General features: G+C 52.5%; 1 protein-coding gene across 1 annotated transcript; it reads right to left on the bottom strand.

Annotated features, from left to right (window-relative positions):
• Positions 1 to 393: 393 nt before the first annotated feature.
• LOC108643128 (hydrocephalus-inducing protein homolog) lies at positions 394 to 27,695 on the bottom strand. The gene is made up of 9 exons (XM_029958101.1): positions 27,689 to 27,695; positions 26,840 to 26,982; positions 26,042 to 26,164; positions 24,893 to 25,012; positions 23,766 to 23,900; positions 23,077 to 23,241; positions 4,826 to 4,875; positions 2,249 to 2,373; positions 394 to 888 (listed from the first exon to the last, which is right to left on the bottom strand). Exons 1-9 carry the CDS (start codon positions 27,693 to 27,695, stop codon positions 677 to 679), a joined length of 1,080 nt encoding a protein of 359 aa, XP_029813961.1. The 3' UTR covers positions 394 to 676.

The following is a 27,695-nucleotide window of genomic DNA, read 5'->3' as shown; positions in this document are numbered from 1 at the left end:
ATTGCTTTAGGGGGCACTCGCCTCGGAGGACCCCCAGAATGGACCCCTGACAACCACTGAACTAAGACCTGAGCACGTGGAATGGCAAAACCACTGCCACTCTCGCCTCCCATGCTAATGAGGGACTGTACAGAAGTAACTCACATAAATGGCCAGGAGACAGAGAAGTTAACTAAAAAAATAAACCTTTACTCTAATTAAAGGGAGAGTTCACTGAACAGACCTCAGGGAGGTCTCTCAACTCAGTGGAGGTTGCAGCTTCTTTTATCCCCTTTGCCCGGAGCACAGGTCCCTCCCCATTTCTCCATTGGCTGGGATACTCTGGAGTTACAGGCTGCCCAGCAGGCCTACTGTGTGTCCCCCATTATGTGCTGATTCGGTGGCTCTGGAGGTCGCTGACGTTGTTCAAGGTGGAGGCCACAGCACTTCAAAAGGGAGGACAGGGCCACATGATCCTCCCGTGCTGCTGGTTGGTCCCCCTGTCTCTGGGCAAACTGCCCCTCTCCGGAGCTGAGAACTGAACAACTTTGTCGCTTCTTACTGCGAGCTGTGACTGCCCTGCAAACTCTGCAGGAACACCTACTTGTTCCTAACACCCTAAAGCACTCAAAAGCACAAGCACCCCCTGAGGCCATAGGTTAGTTTTACCCTTGGGCAGTGCATGTCACTGCATCTTTCAGACCAACCTGATCTTCTGCTGATACTCCTCTGCCTCAGTAGCAAAAGCCTTCCACTGGAATCGGGCTGTGATGTTACTTCTGTTGTGGATGGCCGTGGTTCTGTGGCTTGACAGTGTGAGGTAAGTCTTGTCAAGTTCCAGAGAGTACTTGTCCAGCCCGATGTTGAAGTCCTTAGCTTTTCCAAGAAGTCTGGTGTGGGTATCCTCACCTGGAATAAAGCAAAGAGGAGTCTTTGCTCAGCTCCCTTGCTGATGGAATTACAAGGAGCAGAGCAAACCACAGGTAACAGAAGAAAGTGTCCAGCTTTTAGCTGGATAAGTAATTCCATGGATCAGTGCATTTATCAAATCCCAACAGCTCCGTGGGTACAGTGTGAGGATGTCCTGGACACCACCTTAAGCACCTGATTTCTGGGTGGGTTTGTGGAGATTTGTCCCCAGGTGACAGTATTTACAGTGAGATTTGTCAGGTGTGCTCAGGTGACCCACTCAGATCCCAGGCAATTCTGCATCAAATTCATTCAGGTGACTCTAAGGAGCCCCACTCAGTCACAGCCCAGGGGCTCCTGAAGGCACCCCACGGGGCTCCTGCCTCTCCCAATCCCGCTCCCTGTCCAAACCCATGGCCACATCAGTCTAGAAATATTTGATATCATTCTGATCTCAAACACCAAGCTGAAACATTTGAACTGAAAGAAAGAAGGGCAGAGAGACAGACTAAAAGTACAGAGCAGCTTTTATACGAAGACTGAATGGGGTTCCTCAACCCAGAAATCAAATGGGAGACAGGTGGGAGAGGTTTGGAGAGCATGAATGGCCTGGGAAATGGGAATAAGGGACAATTTGTCACGATTTGTCATCCAACAGGAACCCGAGGGCCTGAAAATGTTCTTAGACAGAAATTACATGTATATGTAGAGGACAAGATAGAAAAAGGGTCTGTGGCAAGACAACAGAGAAGCAGCTGAGGGGACAGAGGTGAGCAAAAGACACATGACATTGGAGAGAGTTGGATGGAAAGCTCACATGTCACAGACAGCACTGTCCAGGAACACAACTTCAGCCCTGCACATCCACACTGCAGTGGAGAATCAAGGTTCCTCCTTCCTCCACTCAGCAACTCCCAGCAAAACAGGATTCCAAAAATCTCATCCCTGTTTGAGGGCTTTATCCACTTTATCAACCCCCTAAACACTAACTAGTTTGCACTTTTCGTTGCGGTGAAGCTGGGACGGGGCGGTGCTGCTGGAGGGGGAATTCAGGTGGCTGGGACAGTGGGGAGTGCTGGTAGAGGACTGGGGTGGGGGTGCAGGATGGAGGACACCATGCTGGCACCAGGGTCCCCCCAGGGATGGACCAGCACACAGCAACACAGCACATCCAGGACAGGGGCAGACTCAGCCTTGGCCCCTTCTCTGCTCACTTGTGAGCACTGAAACACACGGAGGCTTTGAAAGGAACAGTTCTACAAGTAGTTTGCAGAGCAAGTCTAACGTTATTCTGCTTAGAAAGGGCTCTGCTGTTGGGAAGGACGCGGGGTGAGTGCACCGTGCAGTGCCCAGCACTCACCTCTGTCGCAGTGCACTGCCAGGGATGTGCAATGGTGCCCGGTCTGCAGCGGGTGATATTCCACTGTCACTTGCTTGGCTTCACCAACATCGAGGGTTCCCGTGGCTGGGCTGGCAGTGAAAGGGCTGCAAGACCAAGAGAGACATCAGGACTCTTGGGGGAGGTTTGGGGACGATACTTGCAGTCTAGTTCACTTCAGCTGACTTGTGCAAGGGAGGAGCAAAGCAACCACAGTCAGCAGAAGACAGACAGAACACACAGCATCAGAAACAGCTACTGACTCTCTTTGGAGGAGATGCAGCCCTCAGAAAATCCTGTTGGATGAAATGAACTCATCTCCCCCATATTCTGCATGGAGGCTCAAGGGTCCAACTGCCAGCAATCCCAGCAGAGAATGGTTTGGGAAGAGCACAGAGAGGGTTAAGAGCTATTTGCATGACACTGACTGCCTGGGGAATGTCTCTTTTCTGGTTCCCTATAAACCTCAAATGGCAGGGCACTCCCTGTCCTGTGAGATTACAGCCTAGGAATCAAGAGGGAGAATAAAATCTTCCTTGAAGACCAGAGAATAATGAGTTTAATTTGCAGTGTGGTTGTTTGGGGTTGTTTTTCCCCTTGTAAACATCCTGGTTTAGCCTAAGAAAGGGCACCTTTTATCACATTTCAATGAAAGCTGCTGGAAGAAAAGGAGCAATGAAAACTCTGAAGGAGTGCAACTGCAAATTGGAGCAATACAGTGACCTGGACACAATACCCAAAAGGAGGGTCCTGCTTACAGCCTGAAGGATTCAATCCCATCTAAATGAAGTGCCATTAAGAGCAGCACATCAAGGGAGCTGAACAGGAGGTTTCTGTGTATTCCCCAGCCATGCAGTCTGGGATTCTGGAGTGTCATCCAGGCTGGTAACTGTTTGCTTGGCCCACCAGAGAAACAAGGGAAATCATTAGGCAAATGTGTTGGTGCAGTTTGGATTTAACAGGAGCAATTTGGCTTTGTCACCAGGTAAACAGCTCTTGCCTGACAGACACAAAAATCAGTGCTTTAGTGCTTTGGGATAGCTCAGGTGAAAGGAACAGTTTTGCCCAGGGACTGCTGGGCTTTGTGCTCTTCCTACAGCCCCACTGAGAAAACAAAAGTTTAGTGCCTGCTGATGGTTAATTTGTCACCTTAAAAACATTTCCTGGGGATTCTGATAATGATTAGAGAATGCAACACAAAAAAAAAAAATAAATAAGAAGAACAACTGGAGCCCTGTGCAAACTGAACTTTGTTCCTGTCAGTGGTGACAGCTGATGGAATTGCTGCCCTTTCTGCTCCTTATAAGGAGCTACTGCTGCAATTAGGGGCCTGACCTGGTCCCATTACCACCAGTGAGAACATCACTACTGGCTAATGGAGAAGGCTTGGGCCAGCAATGTTTTTGTGCTGGGCCTGAGACTTTGGAGAGAGAGGAGGAAAGACAAGCCCCACCAGCCCCAGAGCTGGATTACTCTCTGTGCTCCTGCATCTGCCCTGATGGGGATGCCAGGACTGCTGCAGGGCTCTGCTGGGGCTCGGGCGTTCATTGCCTGGGGTGGGAAAGGCACGGAATTTTTTTCCTGTTCTTTTGCCAGAAATTTTGCCAGAACAGAGAAGTTACTAGTTAAGGGGCAACTCATGAGTGCTACCTTCCCTCCCATTCCCTTCCTACTCCTGCCCCATGTCGATATACTCCTGCCCTCAGATGGCTGGATGGGGAATAAGACTCCTGGTGCTGACTTCAGGGGATGCCTGAGAAAGAAGGCATCTTCCTATTTTCAATTTCTCAGAAGAAGATCCAGCCAAGTTCAGGACTAAGAACCCAAGTGCAAATCAGCCCCTGCATCTCCTACATTTTCACATATTCCCCAAATTGCTCCTGTTTCTTATACACCTGTGCATATGCCTATGGGCAGATGGTAGAGCAACAGGCATGAGAGGACCTTGAAGAAAGTTCCCAAGGAAGAATGAATGATAGTTTGACAAAAATTTAACACAGAGCAAAATAAATGGAAAACAAAGCAGAAACACGGGAACTTCAGAGTATTTTAAAAGAAATCAGAATGAAATCTGCTTGAAAATTTAGACTGGCTTTCAAAGGTTCCTCATGAAACAGAAGAGATGACTGATGCCCTCAGCTGACAAGGGAAATCAGATCAGCTTTGACTAACAGGAACAGCATGGGCTGTTCACAACACAGCTCACGTTGGGCATCTGATGAGGGGCCCCCTGATGTGCCACACGCTCGAGGTCTCCTGGAGAATGGGTTTATTGGCTGACAGTGGGAGGCAGCCATTTCAGAAGGTGATGGTGCTCAGGAGGGTGCAGACCAACCACTAACGTGTTCCAGCAGTCCCCAGGAAATCTGGGAGAGACAAAGCTCAGGGCTTGCATCCTGCTTAAAACACTAGAAGCAACAGCAGACCCCACACGTCCTGCCCCTTTCCAGCTGTGGCTGCAGTGCAGCAGCTCGGATGCTCTGGTTCCTTTGGGATACTCTTTCCCAACTCTGCCATCACCCAAAGGTGTTTTGCACTAAGACAGATGAGCTGCTTTACCTCTCAGTGCTGAGGCTGTAACAGGCTTCCAGGTTCCCGATGTTGTGAACCAGCAGAGTCTTCTGGGTGCTGTGGTTGACTGGACACGGCGAGAAGTCCAGCTGGTCAGGGAAGTCCAAGACTGGGCAGGCACCAATGGCTCGGATTGGCACAGAGACCTTTTCCCTTTCACTGCTGCAGACAAGCTGGTGGAAATGATCCTGCAGGAAAAGTAACTGGGACAGCATTGAGGGCATTGAGTGCCATCCTCATGGCAGAAGAAAAAGGGCTGTTTTCTATGACCCTTTGTGGGCATGAATTTACCTCTCCCACCCCCAAAATGACCACTAATTCATACTAATAAAGGCTGGAGAACAGAGCATATGAAAAAGCATCAGTTTTGCTCCATTCCATTGGGAAAGAATAAAGCTCTCTGGATCATCTTTTTCTTCCTCTGGTATTTTCCATATTTAAATCCCTTCCACTGAACCTAGAGATGGCTAAACCTCAACACCCCTCCCTGTCATTTCCCTGCTGTTCCATCTGCCTCTTCCCCTGTGAACGTTCAAGAACAGGCACGGAGGGAAAGCACAGCCCTCTAGGCCCAGCTGCAGGGCCTGGCAGCACCACGCTGTGCCAAGGTGTGACCAGCTCCAGGCTGCCTGCCCCCAGCCCAGAGCCGACCTCACAGCACGGGCTGGGCTATAACCAGTGTGCAACAAACGCCCTGGCTTTAGAGAGAACGTTCCTCCAAACTCACCTTGCTCCCCTCAGGGGTGAAAAGGATGTTTATAGTGCAAAATGAGCCCGGTGGGATCTGATGGCACACACCATTGGGGCCGACCAACTTGAAATAAGGTGAGCTGTCCATGGTGACCTTCACCAGCTGAGTAACCTGCAGGAAAGACACAAAATGGTGATTTTGCCACTTGTGCAAACAGGAGGAGACCTGGGTGTGCCCTGGTGACAGCCTTCCTTGACCACTTTCCCAAAAGACTTTTAGCTCTGGAGGTTCAAACACAGGCTACACAAGGGTGAACTTGGATCCCTCTGCCTGGGCAAAGCAGCTCGGCCAGAGGCAGTAGGGCAGTGCCTGCTGGGAAGGAAGGTCAGGCACCAGCAGTATGGAGATAGAACACCTGAACCAAGTCATCCTCATTTCAACAAGCCCAGAGAATCTGCCTGCTTCTGCCTGCACACAGCCACGCAGCCCTGTTCCAGAGGGAGAATGTGCTACCTGAAGGCAAACCAGCACATTGTCCTGGGGGCTCTTGCTGCCTGGTGACTGTGGCCAGGCAGCTGCCAGTGCAGGCAAGCCAGACTGCTGGGCATTCCTGCAGCCACCCTGCTGCCAGTTTCTGCCCTCAGGGGAACACAGGCACAGGGACAGCAAACAGGCATTTGCTAGCACAGGGGTATCAACCCCTGAGCACCAAATCCCATCTCACAACCTCTAAACCAGGTGATTTGGACTCCCTGCTGTCTATTCCCACCAGCTTGCTCTTGGCACAAGAGTCATTTGAGAAACTGTTTCCTTGACTGAAATTCAAAAGGTCTCAGTTTTCCTCTTTACAGGGCAACACAATTGCTGACATTTTTCAACTTCTTCCTTCTCAGCTTTCGTGGGCAATTGCAAAACAATCACACTTTGTCCAAGTGAAGGTGGAAACCCTCAAGAGCACATTGCTCTGGATGTCAAGTCTCTGAAAAACACATAAACTGAACACTAAAACCAAACCTGACACCCAAGAAACGTTTTTAAAAGCTTTCCACGTAACACACAAACTCATCCGTTTCCTTATCCTGTACCTCATAGTTAAGTAACTACCTTTGCTTCCCGTAGTGCCCCCCCTGTGCCCGGGGCCGCACCGGGGACCCAAACCCCGCCGCTGCCCCCTCGGTGCTGCATCGGGGCCGGGCCGTGCGGCCCCCGCGGGTGCTGCAGGGCCGGGACGGCAGCGCCGCAGCCGCCGAGGGGCACCGGGGCTCCCCCGGTCCCGCCGCTCCCCCTCACCCCCCACGGGCAGGACACGGCCGGGGGTCCCCGAGAGTTCCCGCGGGTCCCCTCAGCGAGCGGCGAGGGCTGGGAGGGGGGGCCGGCAGAGGCAGCGCCCCCTTCCCCTCCCGGCTCCGAGGACATTTTGGTTTCCCTCCCAACGACAAAGGACAAGGAGGAGCGCGGCACTTACCTGGCGAACAGCAGCCCGCTGGCCGGCACCGGGGGCCCCGAGGACGGGGCGCTGCTCCGATGCTCGCCCTTCCCGCGGCCAAGGGCGGCCCCGCGCCCGCCCGGCGAGGGAGCGGCGCGGGCAGCGCTCGCAGCCCCGGCGCCATTGCTGCCCGCCCGTCCCAGCCCCTCTCGGCAGCCCCGCTCGCCCCCAGAGTGCCGGGCCCGACTCGGCCCTCGAGCGCTGCACCCGGGGCGCCGGCCGGGTGTCCCCCGAGCGAGCGGCGGGCAGCGCGCCCGGGAGCCGTGCGGGAGCTGCCGCTGCTCCCCGGCCATCTTGTGCCGTGCGTGTGAGGGAGCCGCCGCCATCTCGGCTCCTCCCTCCCCGCCCCCCGCACAACATGGCCGCCCGCTCGCTCCTCCCGTTGGCCTCGGAAACGGGATGAATTCCCTCCATCGAACAGGATGAATCGCAGCTACTCCAGAAGGAAAAGAAATATATATATTGCTGTATAAGAGTTGACAAAATGATGCATTATTCAGCAAATTGCCACATGCAGGGAAGAGAAACTGTACCTTTTCTTCTGAAATCTTACAAACGTGTATTTTTTTAATTTTTATAGACAGTCTGACAAAGCCCTGAATCCCCCCGTTGTAATGCACCATCTATATAAAAGACCCCTTATATTACTAACTCAGAACAAACTTCTTCATATTTGTCAATACTCGTTAGATATGGGGTCCAATCAATTTTTGCTGTAGTGATTCACCCCACGCTTGGATTAGAATGTCACCTGAACAGAAATAGCTCCTGAGTCAGGCTCATGTTTCCTATGAGCTTTTCTATTTTCTGCCTGCAGTCAATTCACTACAAACTGGCTCCTGACAGAGCTTTACCCAGCTGGGAGAGCTCATCAGCCCAGGGACTAGAGCAGCTCTGGACATGCTGGCCTCCTAAACTCCAGAATCAGCAGCTTTAAGCGTTGCAGGAAAGAGATTTACATGCTGAAACAAATACTCTCTCTCTCTGACCAAGCCATTAACAGTGACAATCTTGTCTCAGCTTAAAACCATTCACAGCTCACTTTTTTTTTAATATTTAGTCACAGATTAGTGTTAGAGGGTGAGCTGGGAGAAAACGTGAGCAGTCCAAGAAAACACTGTTTAATAATAATAATGCCTCTAAAAAGAAGCTATCACCTCTCTCTACAAATGTGTCTTGGATTAAGGTCTAGAAACATTGAATTTAATGACAAAAGCTGAGATTTTGATCTCTCCTTGTTACTCCAAACACATGGGTCTTAAGTTACACACCTGTGCCTTTAATTCAGCACTGAGTAATTACATTTAGGTTGGTGGAATCACTCCAGGTTTTTCTTGGTGTGCCTAAACTGAATGTTGTCCTAAGGATTTGGAAGCATATGAAGTGAATTTAGGAATGAACATGTATGTCAGTAGTTGCAAAATGCAACTGAAACGAACTGTCCCAGTCTGTAGAAGGAAAGCAGAGGTCTAAATTTCAAGAGTAAAAGCAAGCACGTAGCTTTGCACATGTAGGTCTAATTGCATCAGCATTCCCTGTATTTTCCCCAACACTTCTTCTTCTTTCCTATTTTTAATAATAATGGCAAAAGGAATAATATAAATTTAGGTTGTCTTGGGTACTTTACCTTTTACTCATCTCCTTCAGGAAAACTTTAAAACCTTTCCATAAAACAGAATATTGGCTATGAAGAGACCAAATGGGAGACTCAAGTGGAAGGAAATAGGTCAAAATAAAATGCATTTAACTGAGAAACTGTCTCAAAATTTTCTTGTAATGTGCCACATGCTACTGGTACTGCACAGTGCATTTGAATACTCTGACGTAGTGTGGGAGACAAAGGAAACCAGAGAACACTTTGGGGTGCAAAAATGCATGGGAGACATAAGTTTCTGTGTGTAGGAGCAGTCAAATGCTTGAATAATTCCGAATCAGAACATGCACAGAAATGAAACACTGTAACTTTAATAAATGGCCTTTTTTTTTTCTTAAACTCCAGTTATTAGGATATTGTGCTCCAGGCAGCACATCAGGTGCTGATAATGAACATTCAGAGACAGGACTTTTGCTGCACGAATGAAAAGTGTTCTGCTCAAAAGATTAATAAAGGACTATCTTCTTGTGTATACATATATATACACACACTGAACAGAATGAAAATTGGAACCAAAAATGAACCTGAAGTCGACTCAGCTCTCGGGGCTTTCAGAGCAGCTTTCCCCACTGCAAGTCTGTTCTTACCCCGGTGCCCCCGCTGAGGGGCTGCAGCCAGACAGGCCCCAATGCCCTGCGTGTGGGGCACAGGCAGGAGGAGCTGCAGCCCCAAGTCTCTCTTCATTCCACTTGCAGGCAATAACAGCCCAGGCCTGCTGAGACAGTTCCCAGGTTTTGGTGCTGTGATGGGTTGGGAGAGAAGGCCAAGGAGACCCAGGAGAGAAAGAGCAGGAGAGAGGTGTCCTCAGCAGGAAGGAGCTTCTGGGACCTGTGGAGCTGCTCTAGGGGATGAACAAACTGGGTGAACTTTTGTGGGTGAGGGTGAGAGGAGAGAGTGGTTTGGGTGACATTGTGGAGTGAGACAAAGAGCCCATTCCAGTTGGCTTTGATAACCCTGGAATTCACTGGAAAGGCAGCACGAGAGGATGCAAAGAGCCCCAGAGGTTTGTGCAGGGTCTTGGTGAAGACAGCCCTTGGGCCACAGGCCTTTAGAGCACAGCTGGCAGGCTGGTGGACAACAGGGAGGCTCATCTGCATCTGCTTCTGTCCAAGGGGAACCAAGAGGTTCCCATAGTAACTGACTGTAGTGATGGGACTGTAGGATGGTTGCCATGGTAACTGACCACAGCAATGGGACTGTACGATGGTTGCCATGGTAACTGACTGTAGAAACGGGAATGTATGATGGTTGCCATGGTAAACAGCTGTACCAGTGAGTGGTATGATGGTTGCCATGGTAACTGACCATTGAAACGGGAATGTATGATGGTTGCCATGGTAAGTGGCTGTAGCACCGTGACTGTATGACTGTTGCCATAGTAACAGACCATAGCAATGGGAATGTATGATGGTTGCCATAGTAAGCAATGTAGCAATGGGAGTGTATGGTGATGGTTGCCATGGTAACTGACCAGAGCAATCAGAATGTATGACAGTTTCCATAGTAACCGACTGTAGCGATAGGAATGTATGATGGTTGCTATGGGAACTGACCGTTGCAATGGGAATGTGTGGAGGTTGCCATGGTAACCTCCCATAGCAATGGGAATGTATGATGGTTGTCATGGTAACTGACTGTAGAAACGGGAATGTATGGTGCTTGCCATGGTAACCGACTGCACCAGTGGGAGGTAGATGATTGCCATGGTAACCGACCATAGCAGTGGGATGGTTGCCATGGTAGCTAACCGTAGCAATTTGAATCTATGCTGGTTGCCGTAGTAAGTGACCGTAGAAACCGGAATGTAAGGTGGTTGCCATAGTAACCGACTGTACCAGTGGGAAGTATGCTTGTTGCCATGGTAACCGACCGTTGCAACACAACTCTATGATGTTTGCCATGGTGACTGACCGTAGCAACAGGAATGTATGGTGGTTGCCATGGTAACCGACCATAGCAATGGGGATGTATGTTGGTTGCCATGGTAACTGACCGTAGCCACGAGAATGTATGGTTGTTGCAATGGTAACTGACTGTAGAAACAGGACCCTAAGATGGTTGCCATGGTAACTGACCATAGCATTGGGAATGTATTATGGTTGCCATGGTAACGAACCATAGCAATAAGAATGTATGATGGTTTCCATGGTAACCGACAATAGCAATGGAAATGTATGGTGGTTGCCATGGTAACCGGCTGTACCAGTGGGAAGTATGATGGTTGCCATGGTATCTGACCGTAGAAACAGGAATGTATGATGGTTACCATGGTAACTGACCGTAGCAATGCAAATGTATGCTTGTTGCCATGGTAACTGACCGTGGCAATGAGAATGTATTCTGGTTGCCATGGTAACTGACCATAGTGATGCCAATGTCTGGTAGTTACCATGGTAACGACCACAACAATGCGAATGCGTAATGGTTGCCATGGTAACCAACCATTGCAATGACAATGTCTGATGGATGCCATGGTAACTGAGCATAGAATGGGAATATCTGATGGTTGCCATGGTAACTGACCGTAGCAACGAGAATGTGTGATGGTTGCCATGGTAACGTAGTGTAGCAATAAGAATGAATGATGGTTGCCAAGGGAACTGACCGTAGCAATGAAAATCATGAAAATGTGTAATGGTTGCCATGGTAACTGACCGTAGGAATGGGAATGTATGCTGGTTGCCATGGTAACTGAAAGGAGCAACGCAACTGAATAATGGTTTCCATGGTAACCGAATGTACCAGTGTGAATTATGATGGTTGCTGTGGTAACTGACCTTAGAAAGGGAATGTATGATGTTTGCCATGGTAACTGACTGTAGCAATGGGAATTTAGGATGGCTGCCCTGGTAGCTGTGATTTCCTCACACTATGAGCTCGACGTTTTCATCTGCAAAAACATCTGTGAGTGCCCAGAGATCTCCCGAGATGGGCTGGAAAGGTCTCAAGCACATGACCACTAGAGAGGGGCTAAGGAGCTGTGGCCTCGATGGTGTGGAGACTGAGGACAGTACAGGACAGCCCTGAGAGGGCTTGAAGGGAGGATTTAGAGATGGTGGATCCTTTTGTCAGAGCAGAAAAGAGCATGAGAAAGAAAGAATTAGTGCCAAGTGTAGCTGGGGAGGTCCCGAGGGGACTTGAGGAAAAAGGAATTTCACTCCATGGGAAACGCTGCAACACATCCCCCAGGAGGAGTGTGGATGAGCCCAAGGCTTTGTGTGTGCAGGAAGAGCCAGGGAGGACGCAGAGATGTCAGTGCAGGAAGGTGCCAGCCAGGTGGGGCAGCCGGGGGGATGAGGACAGCCTGCAGGGAAAGGGGCAGGGCATGGACACCGTAGGACAGCCTGGGCTGGAGAGGAGACAGGGATGGGGAGAAGCTGAAAGGCCCTGACAGAGCCACCTTCTGCAGGCCTTTGGCCATGGCTGCTGTCTGTGCCCCTGATGCCAGGAGGAGGGGAGTGCCCCTTGCAGCCCTGGGGCCTCATGGCCTCCTTGTCCCTGCTCAGCAGCCTGGCAGGTGCCACCCCATGGGCCTGCCCTTGGCATTGCACATCCCACATGCCAGTGCCCCAGGAAGAGCCCTGAGGAATGAGGCAGGGACAGGATGTCCCTTCCCGGGGGCTGGGGGTCAGGGCTTGGTCCTCTGGATAAAGTAAACAAATCAACGTTTCTTCAGCATTAGAGCCACCTTTCCCTTGCCTGTCCATCCTTGGCATCACTGTCTGCAGTTTTCTGCTCTAACTGGAACCTGGGGACACGTTCTCAGTTGTGTCCCTCAGTGAGACTCATTAGCACTGCAAGAAACCTCAGTGTTTCATTCTCATTTTGACTTCTTGAGAAGCTGTTTGAACTTCCTCTCAGGGACTGAGTCTCATGTAAACAACATCAAACCCCCCGAGGGTCATGAAATGCCTGGGGCTGTTGCTGTGCTGCTGAGCTGGGCCGGGCTCCTGGCACACAGGGAGCTCCTGGCAAGCAAGAAGAGCTTCAAAGAGACAGCTCTGCTGGTGAGCAGCTCCTCTGCACAGCCCAGCAGGGCTGAGGGCACTGCCAGGGCAGCTCAGGGACACCAGCAGGGCACAGACAGAGCTTCAAGGGGCTCAGCACTGGCAGGAGGGCTGAGAGCTCCCTGCAGGAGGAATCTTGGCAGGGCTGCACATGGTGAGTCTGTGGCTGCAGGGCAGTGCAGGGGCAGCTCCTGGAGGCATCTCCTAAAGCTGGCCCAGCCCCAGCTGATGGGATGGGTGAGCAGGGGCTGTTTTGGGGCCCTTTGGAAGAGCTGTGAAGCCGGGGGTGCAGCCAGGGGTGCCCAGGGCTGTGGGGCAGAGCAGGGTCCTGCAGCCCAGGGCGCTGTGCTGGGCAGGGACTCTGCTGCCTGCCAGGGGCAGCTCTCAGCCGGCCCGGGGAGCTGCTGCCAGGGCTGGGGCACAAGGGCTGTGGGCAAGGAGCAAACCTGGCAGCTGAGGGAGGATCTTTTCTGCGTCTCGCTGTTGCAGGGTCAGACCTGCTCACAGCTCCACACCACTACACCTTATTGAATGGAGAATGTTTTGCAAAGCTCACAAAAGACAAGGGCTACAGGAAAGGAATTAGTCCTGAGGCGTGTTTCCTGCTTAGGCATTGTAGCACAGACATTGTTCTCTCAGGTCAGGAGGCTGCACTGAAATTCAAACTCTTTTACTCTCAGAGATGAGTATTTCAGGCAGCATCAGAAATGAGCACAGGACCCTGGGCAGTGCTGAGCCTTCCCTTGGGGGTGGGCACTCTCCTGTCCCAGCCCTTGGCTTCTCTGCAGGAGGGCTCCTGTCCTGCTCTGTCCAGCACAGCTGCACCTCTGGGCTGGCACAGGAGACACTTCCCAGAGCTGCCCTTTCCAGCAGCGCTGCCCTGCTCTCAGCACAGATCTTGGTGGGGTTTTAAAGATGAATCTGTGTGTGAAGTCCTCTTCAAGGCAGCAAGAGGGAAAGTGCAGGGCAGATGGGAAACAGGCTGAGAGACCCTGTAGCTCTCATGGCTCTGCAAGAAGCAACAGAGAGCTCAGCCCTTCTGCCTGTCCTGTCTCAACACTCTTCAGATTTGTCACCAGAAAAATTTGCCCCTAAAAAAACACCCCCCAGTGTTATGACTGTAAACAAAATCTCAGTCAAAAATATTTTAAGGACACACTGTGCCTCTCTTCTGCAGCTCAAATTGCTCCAAGACAACTGTACAGGAATTGAATTTTTCCATCAAAGCTGGGTTCCATGTGACATCCCCTGGGATCATGAGAGCTGTCCCAAACCAGCTCCATGTCTGCACTGCAGCAGAGCAAAGCTGAGTCCTTGGCAGCACCATGGGCAGATCTCCTGCTCCTCACAGCACTCAGAAAGCACAAAGCAGAGAAAAGAAATGCCTTGACTTGGAGGGGATTTCCCTGAAAACTGCACTGGCTTTGCTGAGAGGGGGCTGTCTTAACTTCTCCCTGTCATTTCATGTTTCTGAGCAGTGTCCCTGTGCTGGGAAGCAGCAAATGCCCAAGAGCAGCTCCCTCACCCAGTTCCTCCTCCTGGCATTGGCAGACAGGCGGGAGCTGCAGCTCCTGCACTTCTGGCTCTTCCTGGGCATCTCCCTGGCTGCCCTCCTGGCCAAGGGCCTCATCCTCAGCGCTGTAGCTGCGACCACCACCTGCACACCCCATGGGCTTCTTCCTGCTCCACCTCTCCCTCACAGACCTGGGCTGCACCTGCACCACTGTCCCCAAAGCCATGCACAATTCCCTCCAGAACACCACAACCATTTCCTGCATGAGATGTGCTGCACAGCTGTTTCTCTTTGCCTTTTTCATGTCAGCAGAGTTTTCCCTCCTCACCATCATGTGCTACGACCGCTATGTTCCCATCTGCAAACCCCTGCACTACGGGACCCTCCTGGGCAGCAGAGCTTGTGCCCACATGGCAGCAGCTGCCTGGGCCACTGGCTTTCTCTATTCTCTACTGCACACAGCCAGTACATTTTCCCTGCCCCTGTGCCAGGGCAATGCCCTGGGCCAGTTCTGCTGTGAAATCCCACACATCCTCAAGCTCTCCTGCTCACATTCCTACATCAGGGAAATTGGGCATCTCTTGTTTTCCATCTCTTTATCATTTGGTTGTTTTGTTTTCATTGTTTCTCCTCTGTGCAGATCTTCAGGGCTGTGCTGAGGATCCCCTCTCAGCAGGGACGGCACAAAGCCTTTTCCACCTGCCTCCCTCACCTGGCCGTGGTCTCTATTCTTATCAGCACTGGCACATTTGCCTACCTGAAGCCCCCCTCAACTTCCTCCTCATCCCTGGATCTGGCACTATCAGTTCTCTACTCAGTGATTCCTCCAGCACTGAACCCCCTCATCTACAGCCTCAGGAATCAGGAGCTCAAGAACACCTGAGAAAAATGATGACTGGATGCTTTTCAGGAGCAATAAAGTGCCTGTTTTCTGGGGCATAACATTCAGAAGGGGACTCCTTCATTGCCCAGCCTTCCTGCTCAGGTCATTCATGGAGGTCATCTGGTTCTTCTTGCAATAGTTTTCTGTGCAATGAAATATTATTTTGCATCTGCCTTCTAATTTAGTGTCTACCCATTGAATTGGACCCAGAGATGTATAAATGGTGAATTGTGCTCTCTGACTATTTAAACAAAATAAAGGACCCTGCAGTGCCTTCTTTGTCCAAGACCCTTCTTCTTAGCTGTTCCCAAAGGACAGCACACTGCAGGACAGGGTGTATTTGCAAACGGGAAGGGGACAATAATCCCAGCCCAGCAGCACTGCCAGGGAGCAGCAGAGCTTGGTCTGTCCAGAGATGCTCTCTTGCCACTTCCACACTGTCCTCCTGAGCCCCTTTCTTGCTGTAAGGCCTGAGTGCTCTCTGAGCACAGTCCTGGGGGGTGGAAGCCCTTGGAGCACAGGCAGGGACAGGCCCTGGGAACTTGTGAAGCAGAGCTGGGCTCCCTTCCAGCATCTCCAGGATGCTGTGGGATCTTCTGAGGCCACTGCATGGACTGGGTCACTTCTTCTGTCACCTTGCTCCAGGGCTGCAACTCTCCTACAGTGTCAGCATGACTCTCTGCTTTCCAGGTTCCATTTTCAGATCCAGTCTTTCCCTCCTGTTCCCAGGGACATCCTGTGAGTGCTTCAGAGCTGCCATCCTGGGGCAGCTCCTGCCCAGCGTGGGCAGGCACAAGGTCTCTCCAGCTGCTCCTCTCCCCTCCCCAGTGCCACTGTTTTCTGCAGCCTCCTCATCCTTGCCCAGCACAGCCCTCCTGGCACAGTTGGACACAGCCCTTGTTCTACCCCCTCCTCAGGCACCTGCCCAACCCCCTCAGCTCCAGCCTGATGGCCACAAACCTTCAGGGCAGGGAGGCACCGGGCAAAATGCTGAGGGAACCTTTCAGCTGCACTCAAATCCAGTTGGAGGGGTTGGCCTCGAGGAAGAAATCAATTCTCATTCTCCAGAACCAGCAGGATAACCTGTGTTGTGTCTTGGGCACACCTCTGCAAGTGTGGGCTATGGAAAAGGTTTTGGTGTCCGGGCTATTGAGAAGGCTGGGCAGTGTCACTGGGAGACCTCTCCCAAACCCTTGGAAAGGCCAGAGCCATCCCAGAGCTTCCTGGGGCCTTGGCAAAGGCAGACATGGAAGCAGTCTGCAAACAGGGCAGCAAGGAGGGTTGGCAGAGTTCCACACTGCACAGGCTCAGCAGGGAAGGGGAGAGGGCAAGTCCTCCTGCAGCCATTGCCAGGCATGGGAAGGACAAGGCAGGGATTGCAGAACCCCTGTGGGAGGGAAAAGAAGGGGATGTTTTGTGCCCAGACTTTATCAAGGCCCTTGACATGGTCTCCTGTGCTCTCCTTATGGCCAGACTGGCGAGAGCTGGACTGAAGAAGTGGAAGATGTGGTGGGTGGGAAGTTGGTTGAATGAAGAGTGTCAAATAAAATCCATGGTACAAAGTCCTCTTGGCAGCAACTTCCTGGTGAAATCCCTCAGTGACCATCTCTTGAACACCACTAGAGAACATCTTTATTATCTCTCTGTACAATGGGACAAAATGTGTTTTCAAGTCCTTTGTGAATGATGCCAAATTTCAGAGAGCCCTTGAGCAATGTGTCCTGGTTTAAAGACATATATTGAGGTGGGAACTCCAATCAAATTAACTCACTCCCCTTTTATTCCCCACCAGTACAAGGAGACAAAATACAAAGGGGTATAAGTGAAAAAAATAACAGTTTACTGTTGGGGAAGAAGACTGGAGAAATACCAGGCTTGGAGACAGATCTATAACCCCTGAGATGACTAATCTACACCGGAATGGACACTAATACACTGGAAAAGACGTTTATTTACCGGATGTGACTACCATTGGACTGACAGTTTTTCCCCAGTTTTCCCCAGTTTATTGTTGTACTGTTCTAGTGTTGTATGTACCCCTTGTTGTTTTAAAAATCATATCCTCCATATTGTCTCCTTCTTCCCTCACAGTTTTCCCGCCAAAACCTGTTGTTCTGCCCTGTTTTCCCGCTCCTCTGCCTGCTATTGGCTGCTGTTTGGTGCAGTGCAGAGGCAGCTCCTATTGGCCCATTCTCCTGGTGACACCCAGACTCCGCCCATCTCTGCCCTGTTGCCCTATCCCAAGAGTCCCTGAGCTGTCAATCCTTTACTCCTCCCCTGTCCTGAGTCCAGCCCCTGTTCCAACCCTATGTAAGTCCCTGCTTGTCCTAATAAAGTTGGCATTGCTTCACGAGACCTCAGCTGTGTCAAGACCCTGATTTGCAGTGCCCGGTCCCATTTTCCTTTCCCCCGCAGGCCGTGGCAGTTTACTGATGAGAAATAGAGCAGCAAAACCAGCAATCCCAACAGAACAGTTCAAAGAACAGCAGAGAGAGAAATTGCTTCCTCTCTGCCCCCTGCCCCAACTCCCTTTTGTAAACAGATCAAAACAGGGATCAACACGTGCCTCCCTTCCCCCTTTTCCCCCTGAATGAACAAAGAACAAAAAAGAAACCAAGGAAAGAGGGGGCAAAGCCAAATCTGGGCAAATCTCTGGTCTGAGATCAGTGGTGCTACCCAAGAACACGCTGACTCCAGAGGTGTCCAAGCGGGGCAGAGCCGGCGACACCGGTCCCTGCGGCGGCGGGGGGGAGGCAGCGGCTCTGCTTGATTCCATGGAGTTCTGGGCAGGCACAGGGGGTGCCCTGAGACTCTTCAGAGTCACTATGGCCCCTTGGTTCCATGAGATTCCCCAGTGTCCCTGCATTCCTTTGGTTCATGAGGCCCTGCAGTGTCACGGTGCCACTCAATTCCGTGACATTACAAAGAATCAGAACGGCCCCTTGATTTAAGGCCAACTGCACATGGGGCTGCCTTGGGGGGAGTGTGGGCACCCAGACAAGGGAGTTGTCACCCCCTTGGACTCAGCACATCTGGACTGGTCTGTCTGTCTGTGAGGTTCCCTATTCTAGAGGAATGAGGAAGAACTAGAGAGGGTCTAGAGGAGATGTGACAGGATGGAGCTTTTCTTGGTGCTGGAATGAAAAGAAACTTGTAAAGTGCAGCTTGGAAGGTTCAAACTGGATGTGAGGAAGAAGTGTCACTCAAAGAGGAGCTGCAGGACTTTTGCATTAGACCTCTGATGGCCCATCAAAGCCCATTCCCCCCTCGGCCAATCTTGAAAGGCAGGAAAAACCCTTTTCCCAGGCCCCTCACGGGAACTCTGCACAGGCCCAGGAGATGTTGGGGGTTCGTGGCATGGCCCGGGACACCATCCATGGATATAATAACTCATAACTTCTTGGAGTGTGGGGGCTTCCCTCCCCCACCCCCAATGGATCAAGGCCACCACTTCAACTGACAGCCATTGGAGCTGCAACTGCCAAGTTCCATCTCTGGACCCCGTGGGCAGTGACTATAGACATCTTTCCACTCTCGTCTCTGCTTCCTCTTCCTCTCCCTTACCCTTATCCTGCCTTTCCCTTATGCATTTTCCCTAAAGGTTCTCTTTATGCCATATTGCTGTAGATGAGAGATAGAGATGATAACACCCAAAATGGCAACATACCTGTTTACCTTTGAAACAAAACTGTTCTAAAATAAACCCTACATATATATGTTTTCAAACACCAATTATTCAGTCACCTCCAGTGTGATCCTGCTTGTTCCCAGTATACCCCAGTTGCGCCAACATGGTCCCAGCTGCCCTCAGGACGCTCCCAGTCACTCCCAGTATGACCCCAGCCGCTTTCACTGTGAGCCCAGTTGCTCCCAATAGGATCCCAGTTGTGCCCAGCATGGTCCCAGTTGCTCCCAATTGCTCCCAGTGGGATCTCAGTAGCTCCCAGTTGCCCCAAGTGTAGAACCACTTGCTGCCAGTATGATCCTAGTCTGATCCCAGTATGATCCCAGTACATATGATCCCGCTGGATCCAGTCTGGGTCTCGGTGTATCCCGGTGTCCCCCCTGTCCCCCCACCCCGGTGTCACCCCCTTTTCTCTCCCCACAGAGCTCCTGAGCCGCCAGCGGCCGCAGCCCCTCCCCAGAGCCTCGGGCCCAGCCTGGACCCCCCCCATCCCTGTGAGGATTTTGGGGGGTCGTGTGTCCCCCCCTCCCCTGCTGTCACTCTGCCTCCACCTGGCTGCTCCCAGTGATCCCAGTAAAGCTTCCCAGTTCTCCCCAGTCCTGGTTATTGGGGGCAGTGGGGAGGGTCTTGGAGGGTCTCTGTGAGGTGGAGCTGAGTTTGGGGGGGGCAGAACCGACCCCGGGATGGATCGGGAATGGGGACCCCCCCGGTGTTTCCCCAATGTCAGCCTGTTCTGGGGGGGCTTTGGGAGGGCACCTGCTCCTCAATAAAGCACCCAGCTCACCCCAAAAGGTGCTGGGACACCCCAAAAGCTTCCCCAGAGCTCCCCAAGGACCCCCAAACACACTCAGAGCCCACCCAGGACCCCCCCCAACCCCTTTTCTGGGGGACTTCTCTGGGCACTGGTGGTGCTGGGAGCCCCCCCGGCTGCGGGCGAGGAGCTCTCGGGTGAGCGGGGGGTGGGAAGGGGGAGATTGGTGGGAAAAGAGGGGTCAGAGGGGATAAAGGGGTGGTGGGACCCCAAACTGAGTGGGAGGGGACTGGGACCCCCCAAAAGTGGAGGGGGAGGGGCACTGAAGTTTGGGGGATGATGAGAAATGGGTGGGAGAGGTCAGAAGAGTGGGGAAAGGGAAGGGTGGGACCCCCAAACTGAGCATGAGGTGGCTGGGGAGTGGGGGGATGATGTGGAAGGGGGGCAAAAAGTGGGGGTTGGGACCCCAAAAGTGATCCTGGTTGGGTTGGGGATTGAGGGGACCATGGGAAAGTGGGAGGAACAGGGAGAAGGGTGGAAAAGGGGGAGTGGTCTGGAGGGTCCAACAGTCCCATGGGGGTCTTTGGGCACCAGATTTTGGGAAAGGCAGTGATTCCCCTGAGCTCCCAACTTCCTGTGGGGTGCTGGGGGCTGCTGGATCCAATCTCAGCCTTGAATCTTGTCAACATTTTATATTTAGAGGAATTACAGAGGTGTGACTGAACCACTTTTGTTCCCCAGGTTTTAATGATGGCAAATCAGATCTATTGATAGAAATGAATTGTTTAGGGTTACAAATGATCAGACCACAGATTTTTAGAAGAATTAGTTACTGCACAATAAAAACACTAAAACTACCAGGAATACAGGATAAGATAGGACAGGGCTCTACACTAAAGCAGTTGTTGAAGCAATTCTACTAAAGCTGGCACAAAAGCAAGAATTCTTAATTGTTTTCTTATTTCTTAATTTAAGAAATACGTTTTTTTAAGAAAACTAGTAGGGTTTCTCTTACTGGTGGGTCCGTTGCTCTCTCGTCAAGTTAAAGCTGTGGGTAAAGCTCTTCCCACACTCCCCACACTCCCACACTTGTAGGGCCTCTCCCTGGTGTGGATGCGCCGGTGCCTGAGGAGGGCAGAGTTCTGTTGGAAGCCCTTCCCGCAGTCGGTGCAGCAGAAGGGCCTCTCATCTGTGTGAATCGTCTCATGCCAGAGGACACTGGAGCTGGTGTGAAACCTCTTCCCACATTCTCCACACTGGTAGGGCCGTTCCCCAGTGTGGATGAGCTGGTGTTTGCAGAGGTTGGAGCTGTCCTTGAAGCTCTTTTCACATTCCCCACATGGGTAGGGCCGCATGCAGCCAGCTCAGAGCCGCGGGCGATACCTGGAGTCAAACTTTTTGCCATCTTTAAAGGTCCCATTGTAGTGCTAGCAAATGAAATCCCCCATCTGCGCCTCCCGCAGGCAGATTTTGGGGGTATAGTATCTGTCTATCACCACGTCTTCCCAGCGCCGGGGCCCCCAGGATGCCCAGGAGGAGGAGGAGGAGGAGGACGAGGCAGTGGCTGCCCGGGGCCATGGCCATGGCGCTGGGGCTGCAGCGGCAGAAGGGCCCGGCGGGGGGAAGGCGGAGAAGGGGGGTCCGGGACGCCCCTTCCCTGCCCGGGACGCCCCTTCCCTTCGCTTTCCCTCCCTTCCCTTCCCCTGCACCCGCCCAGCCCGGCCCTCTTGGAATTTCTCTAGACGTGTCGCTCATCTCCCTCTCCATGTTGGAGGACCTGAAGTAGGTACTGCAACCACAGAGGATGAGCTTGTGAGCCTTGAATTCTACCCCATCCACGCTTATGATTGCATCACAGAGTTTCCCTTCCAGGCGGAGCTCGTTGGCGATGCTCCAATTCCCTTCGCTCATCTCTCTCTCCACGTTGGAGGATGACTGTCTGGTGGGTGCTGAGCTATCCCCCACGTTGCAGTCAGAGGCAGTGGCCCTCGCTGACGCGTGTGGAACACTCTGGTGTTCCTGCAAACATCCAGTGCTGAACCCACTCGCTGGCTCTCTTACGGGTGGGTCCGTTGGTGTTTGGACAAGTGTCCACTCTGGGCAAAGCTCTTCCCACACTCCCCACACCTGTAGGGCCGTTCCTCAGAGTGGATGTGCTGGTGAGTGAGGAGGCTGGAGCTCTTCCTGAAGCTCTTCTCACACTCCAAGCACTTGAAGGGCTTCTCCCTGCTGGGAGGCTGCTCAGGGACCACCAGCTCAGAGCTCCCCCTCAAGCTCAGGCCGCCTTCCCGGCACAGGCTGGCTCTTTCCTCCTCAGAGCACCCTGGGCTGGCTTTGGAGCCCCTCCTGCGGGGGGATCTCCGGCCCTTTTCCTCCCCGCTGCCTTCCTGCGCCGGGGAGCCCTTCAAAACGGCCTCTCCCACCAGGGTCTGCCGGGGGGATTTGTCCTCCGGGCTCTCCGTCCTCAGCTCGGGGCCTGGGGCAGGAAGCAAGAAGGACAGGCAGGGGATTTGCCTCCGGCCCACAGGGAAGGCCAAGGACATCCCCCCAACTCCGGCCCCGGCAGGACGGCGGCGCCAGCGGGGTTGTCCTGCAGCCGGGGCCATGCTGGGCTGACAGAGCCAGCACAACACCCGCCCAAAGGGACACTGACTTCCTCCTCACCTGCCTGGGGGGCCCAAGGCATCTTCCTCTTCCTCGCAGCCTCCTCCTCCATCCGCCCAAGCTTTGGGAAGGACAAATCCTGATGGGGGGGAAAACAAGGGCTGAGCACGTTGGCTTGGGGGTTCCTCCTGCCCAAGTCCATCTCTAGAACTCATCGGGCATCATAAAAACCTCCAAAACAGCAAGAATCAGCCCAGAAAAACTGAAACCACCAAGATTCAGGCAAAAATCCCTTTCAGAAATAGCAAGCAGTGCAGGAGGAGCCTCCCAAGCAGCAGTTGCAGGGCAGCAGGGACCGACTTGAGCTGCCTTTGGTGCCCAGGAACTCCCCCCACACAGCCCCTCTCCTGCCCCGAGGGACCACCAGAACAGGGGGAGCCCAAAGGACTGGACTGGAGGAATTGAACAGACATTTTGGGGCCATTTGATGGACATTTTGCAGGGGTGGTGCACAGACTAAGGGAAGGAGACCTGTGTGTTCTAGCAAAGAATGGGAAGGGGGTGGTGGGGGGTGAAGTTGTATTGAGTCGTGTGGGGCCTGGCCATGATGGGACTGGTGTGGAATAAGGGCCAGAATGTGCTGCTTTGGGCCGGGGTGGAGTTAATTTCCTTTGCAGGGGCTGGTGTGGGGCTGTGGTTGGGCTTGTGCTGAGCACAGGCTTGAGAACACAGAGGTGGTTTGGTTAGTGCTGAGCCTCCCCAGAGCCAAGGCCTTTCCTGCCCCTGGCACAGACACACTGGGGAGGGGCTGGGGGTTTGTAAATAAATCCTTGTGTTTCCATTACTGTCCTGAAGTAGGTACTGCAACAAGAGAGGATGAGCTTGTGAGCCTTTAATTCCACACCATCCACGCTTATGATAGCATCACAGAGTTTCCCTTCAAGGCAATAAAACTACTTCTGAACCAGCAGAGTCTTCTGGGTGCTGTGGTTGACTGGACACGACGAGAAGTCCAGCTGGTCAGGGAAGTCCAAGACTGGGCGGGCACCAATGGCCCGGATTGGCACAGTGAGCTTTTCTCTTTTGCTGATGCAGACAAGCTGGTGGAAATGATCCTGCAGGAAAAGAGACTGGCACAGCATTGAGGGCATTGAGTGCCATCCTCATGGCAGAAGAAAAAGGGCTGTTTTCTATGACCCTTTGTGGGCATGAATTGACCTCTCCCACCCCAAAAATGACCACTAATTCATACTAATAAAGGCTGGAGAACAGAGCATGTGAAAAAGCATCATTTTTGCTCCATTCCATTGGGAAATAATAAAGCTCTCTGGATCATCTTTTTGTTCCTCTGGTATTTTCCATAATTAAACCCCTTCCAGTGAGCCTAGAGGTGGCTAAACCTCAACACCCCTCCCTGTCATTTCCATGCTGTTCCATCTGCCTCTTCCCTTATGAATGTTCAAGAATAGACACGGAGGGAAAGCACAGTCCTCTAGGCCCAGCTGCAGGGCCCGGCAGCACCACGCCGTGCCAAGGTGTGACCAGCTCCAGGCTGCCTGCCCCCAGCCCAGAGCCGACCTCACAGCATGGGCTGGGCTATAACCAGTGTGCAACAAACGCCCTGGCTTTAGAGAGAACGTTCTTCCCAACTCACCTTGCTCCCCTCAGGGGTGAAAAGGATGTTTATAGTGCAAAATGAGCCCGGTGGGATCTGATGGCACACACCATCGGGGCCGACCAACTTGAAATAAGGTGAGCTGTCCATGGTGACCTTCACCAGCTGAGTAACCTGCAGGAAAGACACAAAATGGTGATTTTGCCACTTGTGCAAACAGGAGGAGACCTGGGTGTGCCCTGGTGACAGCCTTCCTTGACCACTTTCCCAAGGGACTTTTAGCTCTGGAGGTACAAGCACAGGCTACACAAGGGTGAACTTGGATCCCTCTGCCTGGGCAAAGCAGCTCGGCCAGAGGCAGTAGGGCAGTGCCTGCTGGGAAGGAAGGTCAGGCACCAGCAGTATGGAGATAGAACACCTGAACCAAGTCATTCTCATTTCAACAAGCCCAGAGAATCTGCCTGCTTCTGCCTGCACACAGCCACGCAGCCCTGTTCCAGAGGGAGAATGTGCTACCTGAAGGCAAACCAGCACATTGTCCTGGGGGCTCTTGCTGCCTGGTGACTGTGGCCAGGCAGCTGCCAGTGCAGGCAAGCCAGACTGCTGGGCATTCCTGCAGCCACCCTGCTGCCAGTTTCTGCCCTCAGGGGAACACAGGCACAGGGACAGCAAACAGGCATTTGCTAGCACAGGGGTATCAACCCCTGAGCACCAAATCCCATCTCACAACCTCTAAACCAGGTGATTTGGACTCCCTGCTGTCTATTCCCACCAGCTTGCTCTTGGCACAAGAGTCATTTGAGAAATGGTTTCCTTGACTGAAATTCAAAAGGTCTCAGTTTTCCTCTTTACAGGGCAACACAATTGCTGACATTTTTCAACTTCTTCCTTCTCAGCTTTTGTGGGCAATTGCAAAACAATCACACTTTGTTCAAGTGAAGGTGGAAACCCTCAAGAGCCCATTGCTCTGGATGTCAGATACCACCAAGGCACGGCCAAAATCAGGGGACAATCCTCAGCACGGGAAAATTCCCACCATCTTGCAAATCCAAGGTGGTGAATCTGGATGGGCCACAGCTGATACTTGCTCTGCTGTAAACCATGGGGGTTACACCACTCTGCTCTTCTTCTAGCACAGTGTTAAAGCGCCACATCCCAGCACTTACCTTGTCTCTATTCCTCAGAAGCAGGGCCGTTTCACAGACCTTGCCAAGGACATAGTTCTGAAACACCAGCTCGGATGGGACAGGCTCAAGCAAGGTCTTGTTCCGGTCAGGGGATGAGAACTGGAGAGGTGAGAGAGAGCAGGGAGAGGTTCAGCTGCTGGGAGGAAGGTTCGTGAATGCCTCTCCTCTCTTGATCCCTGGTGAAGGACAGGCTCTTGGTGACTAGGTCTGCCCAGCTGCCACTGGGGGAACAGTAGCTCACCCACCTCTGCTCTGAGCTGATCAAAAGCTGCTGGACCACACTAAGCAGGCTCAAGCTGAGCAGCTCTTTTGGCAGGAGTTTCTCCAGCTTTTCTTCTCCAAAATGCCAGGCAGCGCTTACCTCCAGCACAGCCCTGTGCTAATGGGGTCCCAGAGCTCTGGGCACTCACTCAGCACTCAAGCAGTAAGTGAAACTCAAGAATTTACATCAGACTCCATAGGAAACAATTTTTGGGTGACCTTTACTCTGAGGCAGGGAGACTGAGGCCCACACAACTCCGGACTCTAGAGCTTAGACAGCAGTAAGAAGAGAACAGCACCAGAGAAGGTTAAGGGCAAAAAGAAAGTACCACAGTAGATAGGGATAGGACAAATAAGGTGAGTGCTGCATGAGGATAAGGTTCAGCTCTTTTCCCAGCAGTGCTGGAGTTGTGTTAGACTGGGAGGAATTCCCTCAGGCCCTCAGCCTTCAAAGGCCAGCACTGCCACTGTGCAGGGAATCCTATGACTCCCAGCATTTGCCAGTGACAACACCAAAGCAAGAGGTGGCTCTTTCAGTGGGACAATGGAAAATGGCAAGCTCGTGCCCTTGTGTCCTGCCCCAGCCTTCCCCCGCTATTGTGCCTTCGCCATGGCAGCTAAACTCCAGCAAACCCCACCAGCTTCAGCAGAAATTATTTGTGTTGGCTTAGCACAGATCAGGACTCCAGCATCTCACTAGGAGAAAACGTTTTGCCTTTGCCCCAGCAGAAGGAACTCCACCACCACCAGCAGTTTGCAACGACAACAGGACCCGGACACTGAGGGGTTTCAATGAGCTGGAGGCAAGGCACGCAGCCTCTTCAAGTGTCACATCAAACAGCAAGGAAAAGGGCAGGAAAAGGCTACCTTGGAACTGGAGTTCTCACTCGTGCCTGGAGGCCGGACAGTCTTGGGCAGCTTTGTCTCCTGAGGGCTGTCCGGCTTCTTCCTGAGCCTGAGACCAACCTCCCTGAAGTCAAAGATGGTCAGCTGGAAGGCAAAAAACCCAGCAAGAGCCTCAGAAATGCCCTTGTTTAGGAAGGCTTTTCTTGTTCAAGTGGCTCTGATGAATCATTTGTGATCACAGCCACCAGGACAGTCCTGGAAGTCCTGGACCTGCTGAAGTATTAAACATCACAAAATTAATGGTATAGAGCAGAACACACTTGCTCAGCCACACTGTCATCCTGATTATCCTGCCTATGCCCTTGGGGGCATTTTTGGAGCCAATTTACACCTCTAATATTTTTTTCTCTCCTGGAGAGAGAACTGATTCTGCTTGCACATTGTAATCCTTTCAGAAGAACTTTTCCCCCTAGTTTTCCTCACTTGTTGTTAATACTTTTATCCTCTTAAGTTTAAAAATTAAAACCTTTGCTCTGAAAGAGAGCGAAGGAAGAATGAAGAAGCTTCAAACCAAGGAGAAAAACCTTAAAATCCGAATTTCTGTGAACAGCACAAAAAGTCTCCTCCCGCTGCATTAATGCCGCCTCACGAAATGGCGATGGCCTCTGCAGGCAGCTGCCTAAAAACACCCACGGCTCCTCGGGAACACAGACATGCAATTGTTATATTTTTTTTTTCCCCCTAAAGATTTAATTTTTCTCTCTTTACATTCAGCCCCTCGGTGACTCCCGAGAGCCCTCTGCAAAGCCATAAACTGACTTTCGGAGGAGCTTTTGGACACCCCCGGGATCCTCCCCCGCGCTGCCGTGGGGCCCGTGGGTGTGTGAGGGGCTGAGGGGTCGAGCGCCTGGACACTGATAAATAAACATCAGCAGCAGGGACACGGGCCCGCCCCCGCCGCGCTGCGCAAACGGCGCAGGGATACGCAAACGGCGTAAGGCGGCGCCGCGGGCGGCACAGGAGCGGCGCTACGCAAATTGCGTAAGGGGCCGGCAATGCCCACAGCCCTACTCAAACAGCGTAAGGAGGGCGCCGGTAATGGCAACGGGGGAGTTACGTCAGTTGCGTAAAGATACGGAAATGGCGCAAGAGCCCTGCCCTCAGCGCTACGCAAATGACGGGAGGGCCACGGTGGCTTCCTGAGGGCTCGCGGACCTTTCCCACTTCATCCCAGTCCTCTCCAAAGGGCTCCCACTTTGTCCCAGTCCCTCCCTAAGGGCTCTCAGTTCCCTCCTAAGGGCTCCCAGTCCATCCCAGTCCCCTCCTAACGCCGCTGCCCACAGCCCTACGCAAACGGCGTAAGGGGGCGCCGGTAACGGCAAGGGAGGGGCGCTACGTAAACTGCGTTGGGCTACGCAAATGGCGTAAGCGCCCTGCCCTCAGCGCTACGCAAATGGCGGTTCCTTCCCCGGGGCTCCCAGTTTATCCCAGTACCTCCCAGTCCTTTCCTAAGGGCTCCCACTTCATCCCAGCTATCGCCGCGTTCTCACGCTTCCAGAATTTTCTCCCTCCGCTTCCCAAATATAAAAGGGACTTTCTGTGCTGAACACCGAGCCGGGAGCACTGACGGGCTCGGCGCAGGGGCCCTGTGCTATTTGATTTCTCTACAGTTCAT

The sequence above is a fragment of the Manacus vitellinus genome, unplaced genomic scaffold (assembly GCF_001715985.3).
Source record: "Manacus vitellinus isolate BGI_N305 unplaced genomic scaffold, ASM171598v3 ctg7180002432146_pilon, whole genome shotgun sequence".
NCBI lineage: Eukaryota > Metazoa > Chordata > Aves > Passeriformes > Pipridae > Manacus > Manacus vitellinus.
This window is presented reverse-complemented; position numbering and strand designations above follow the sequence as displayed.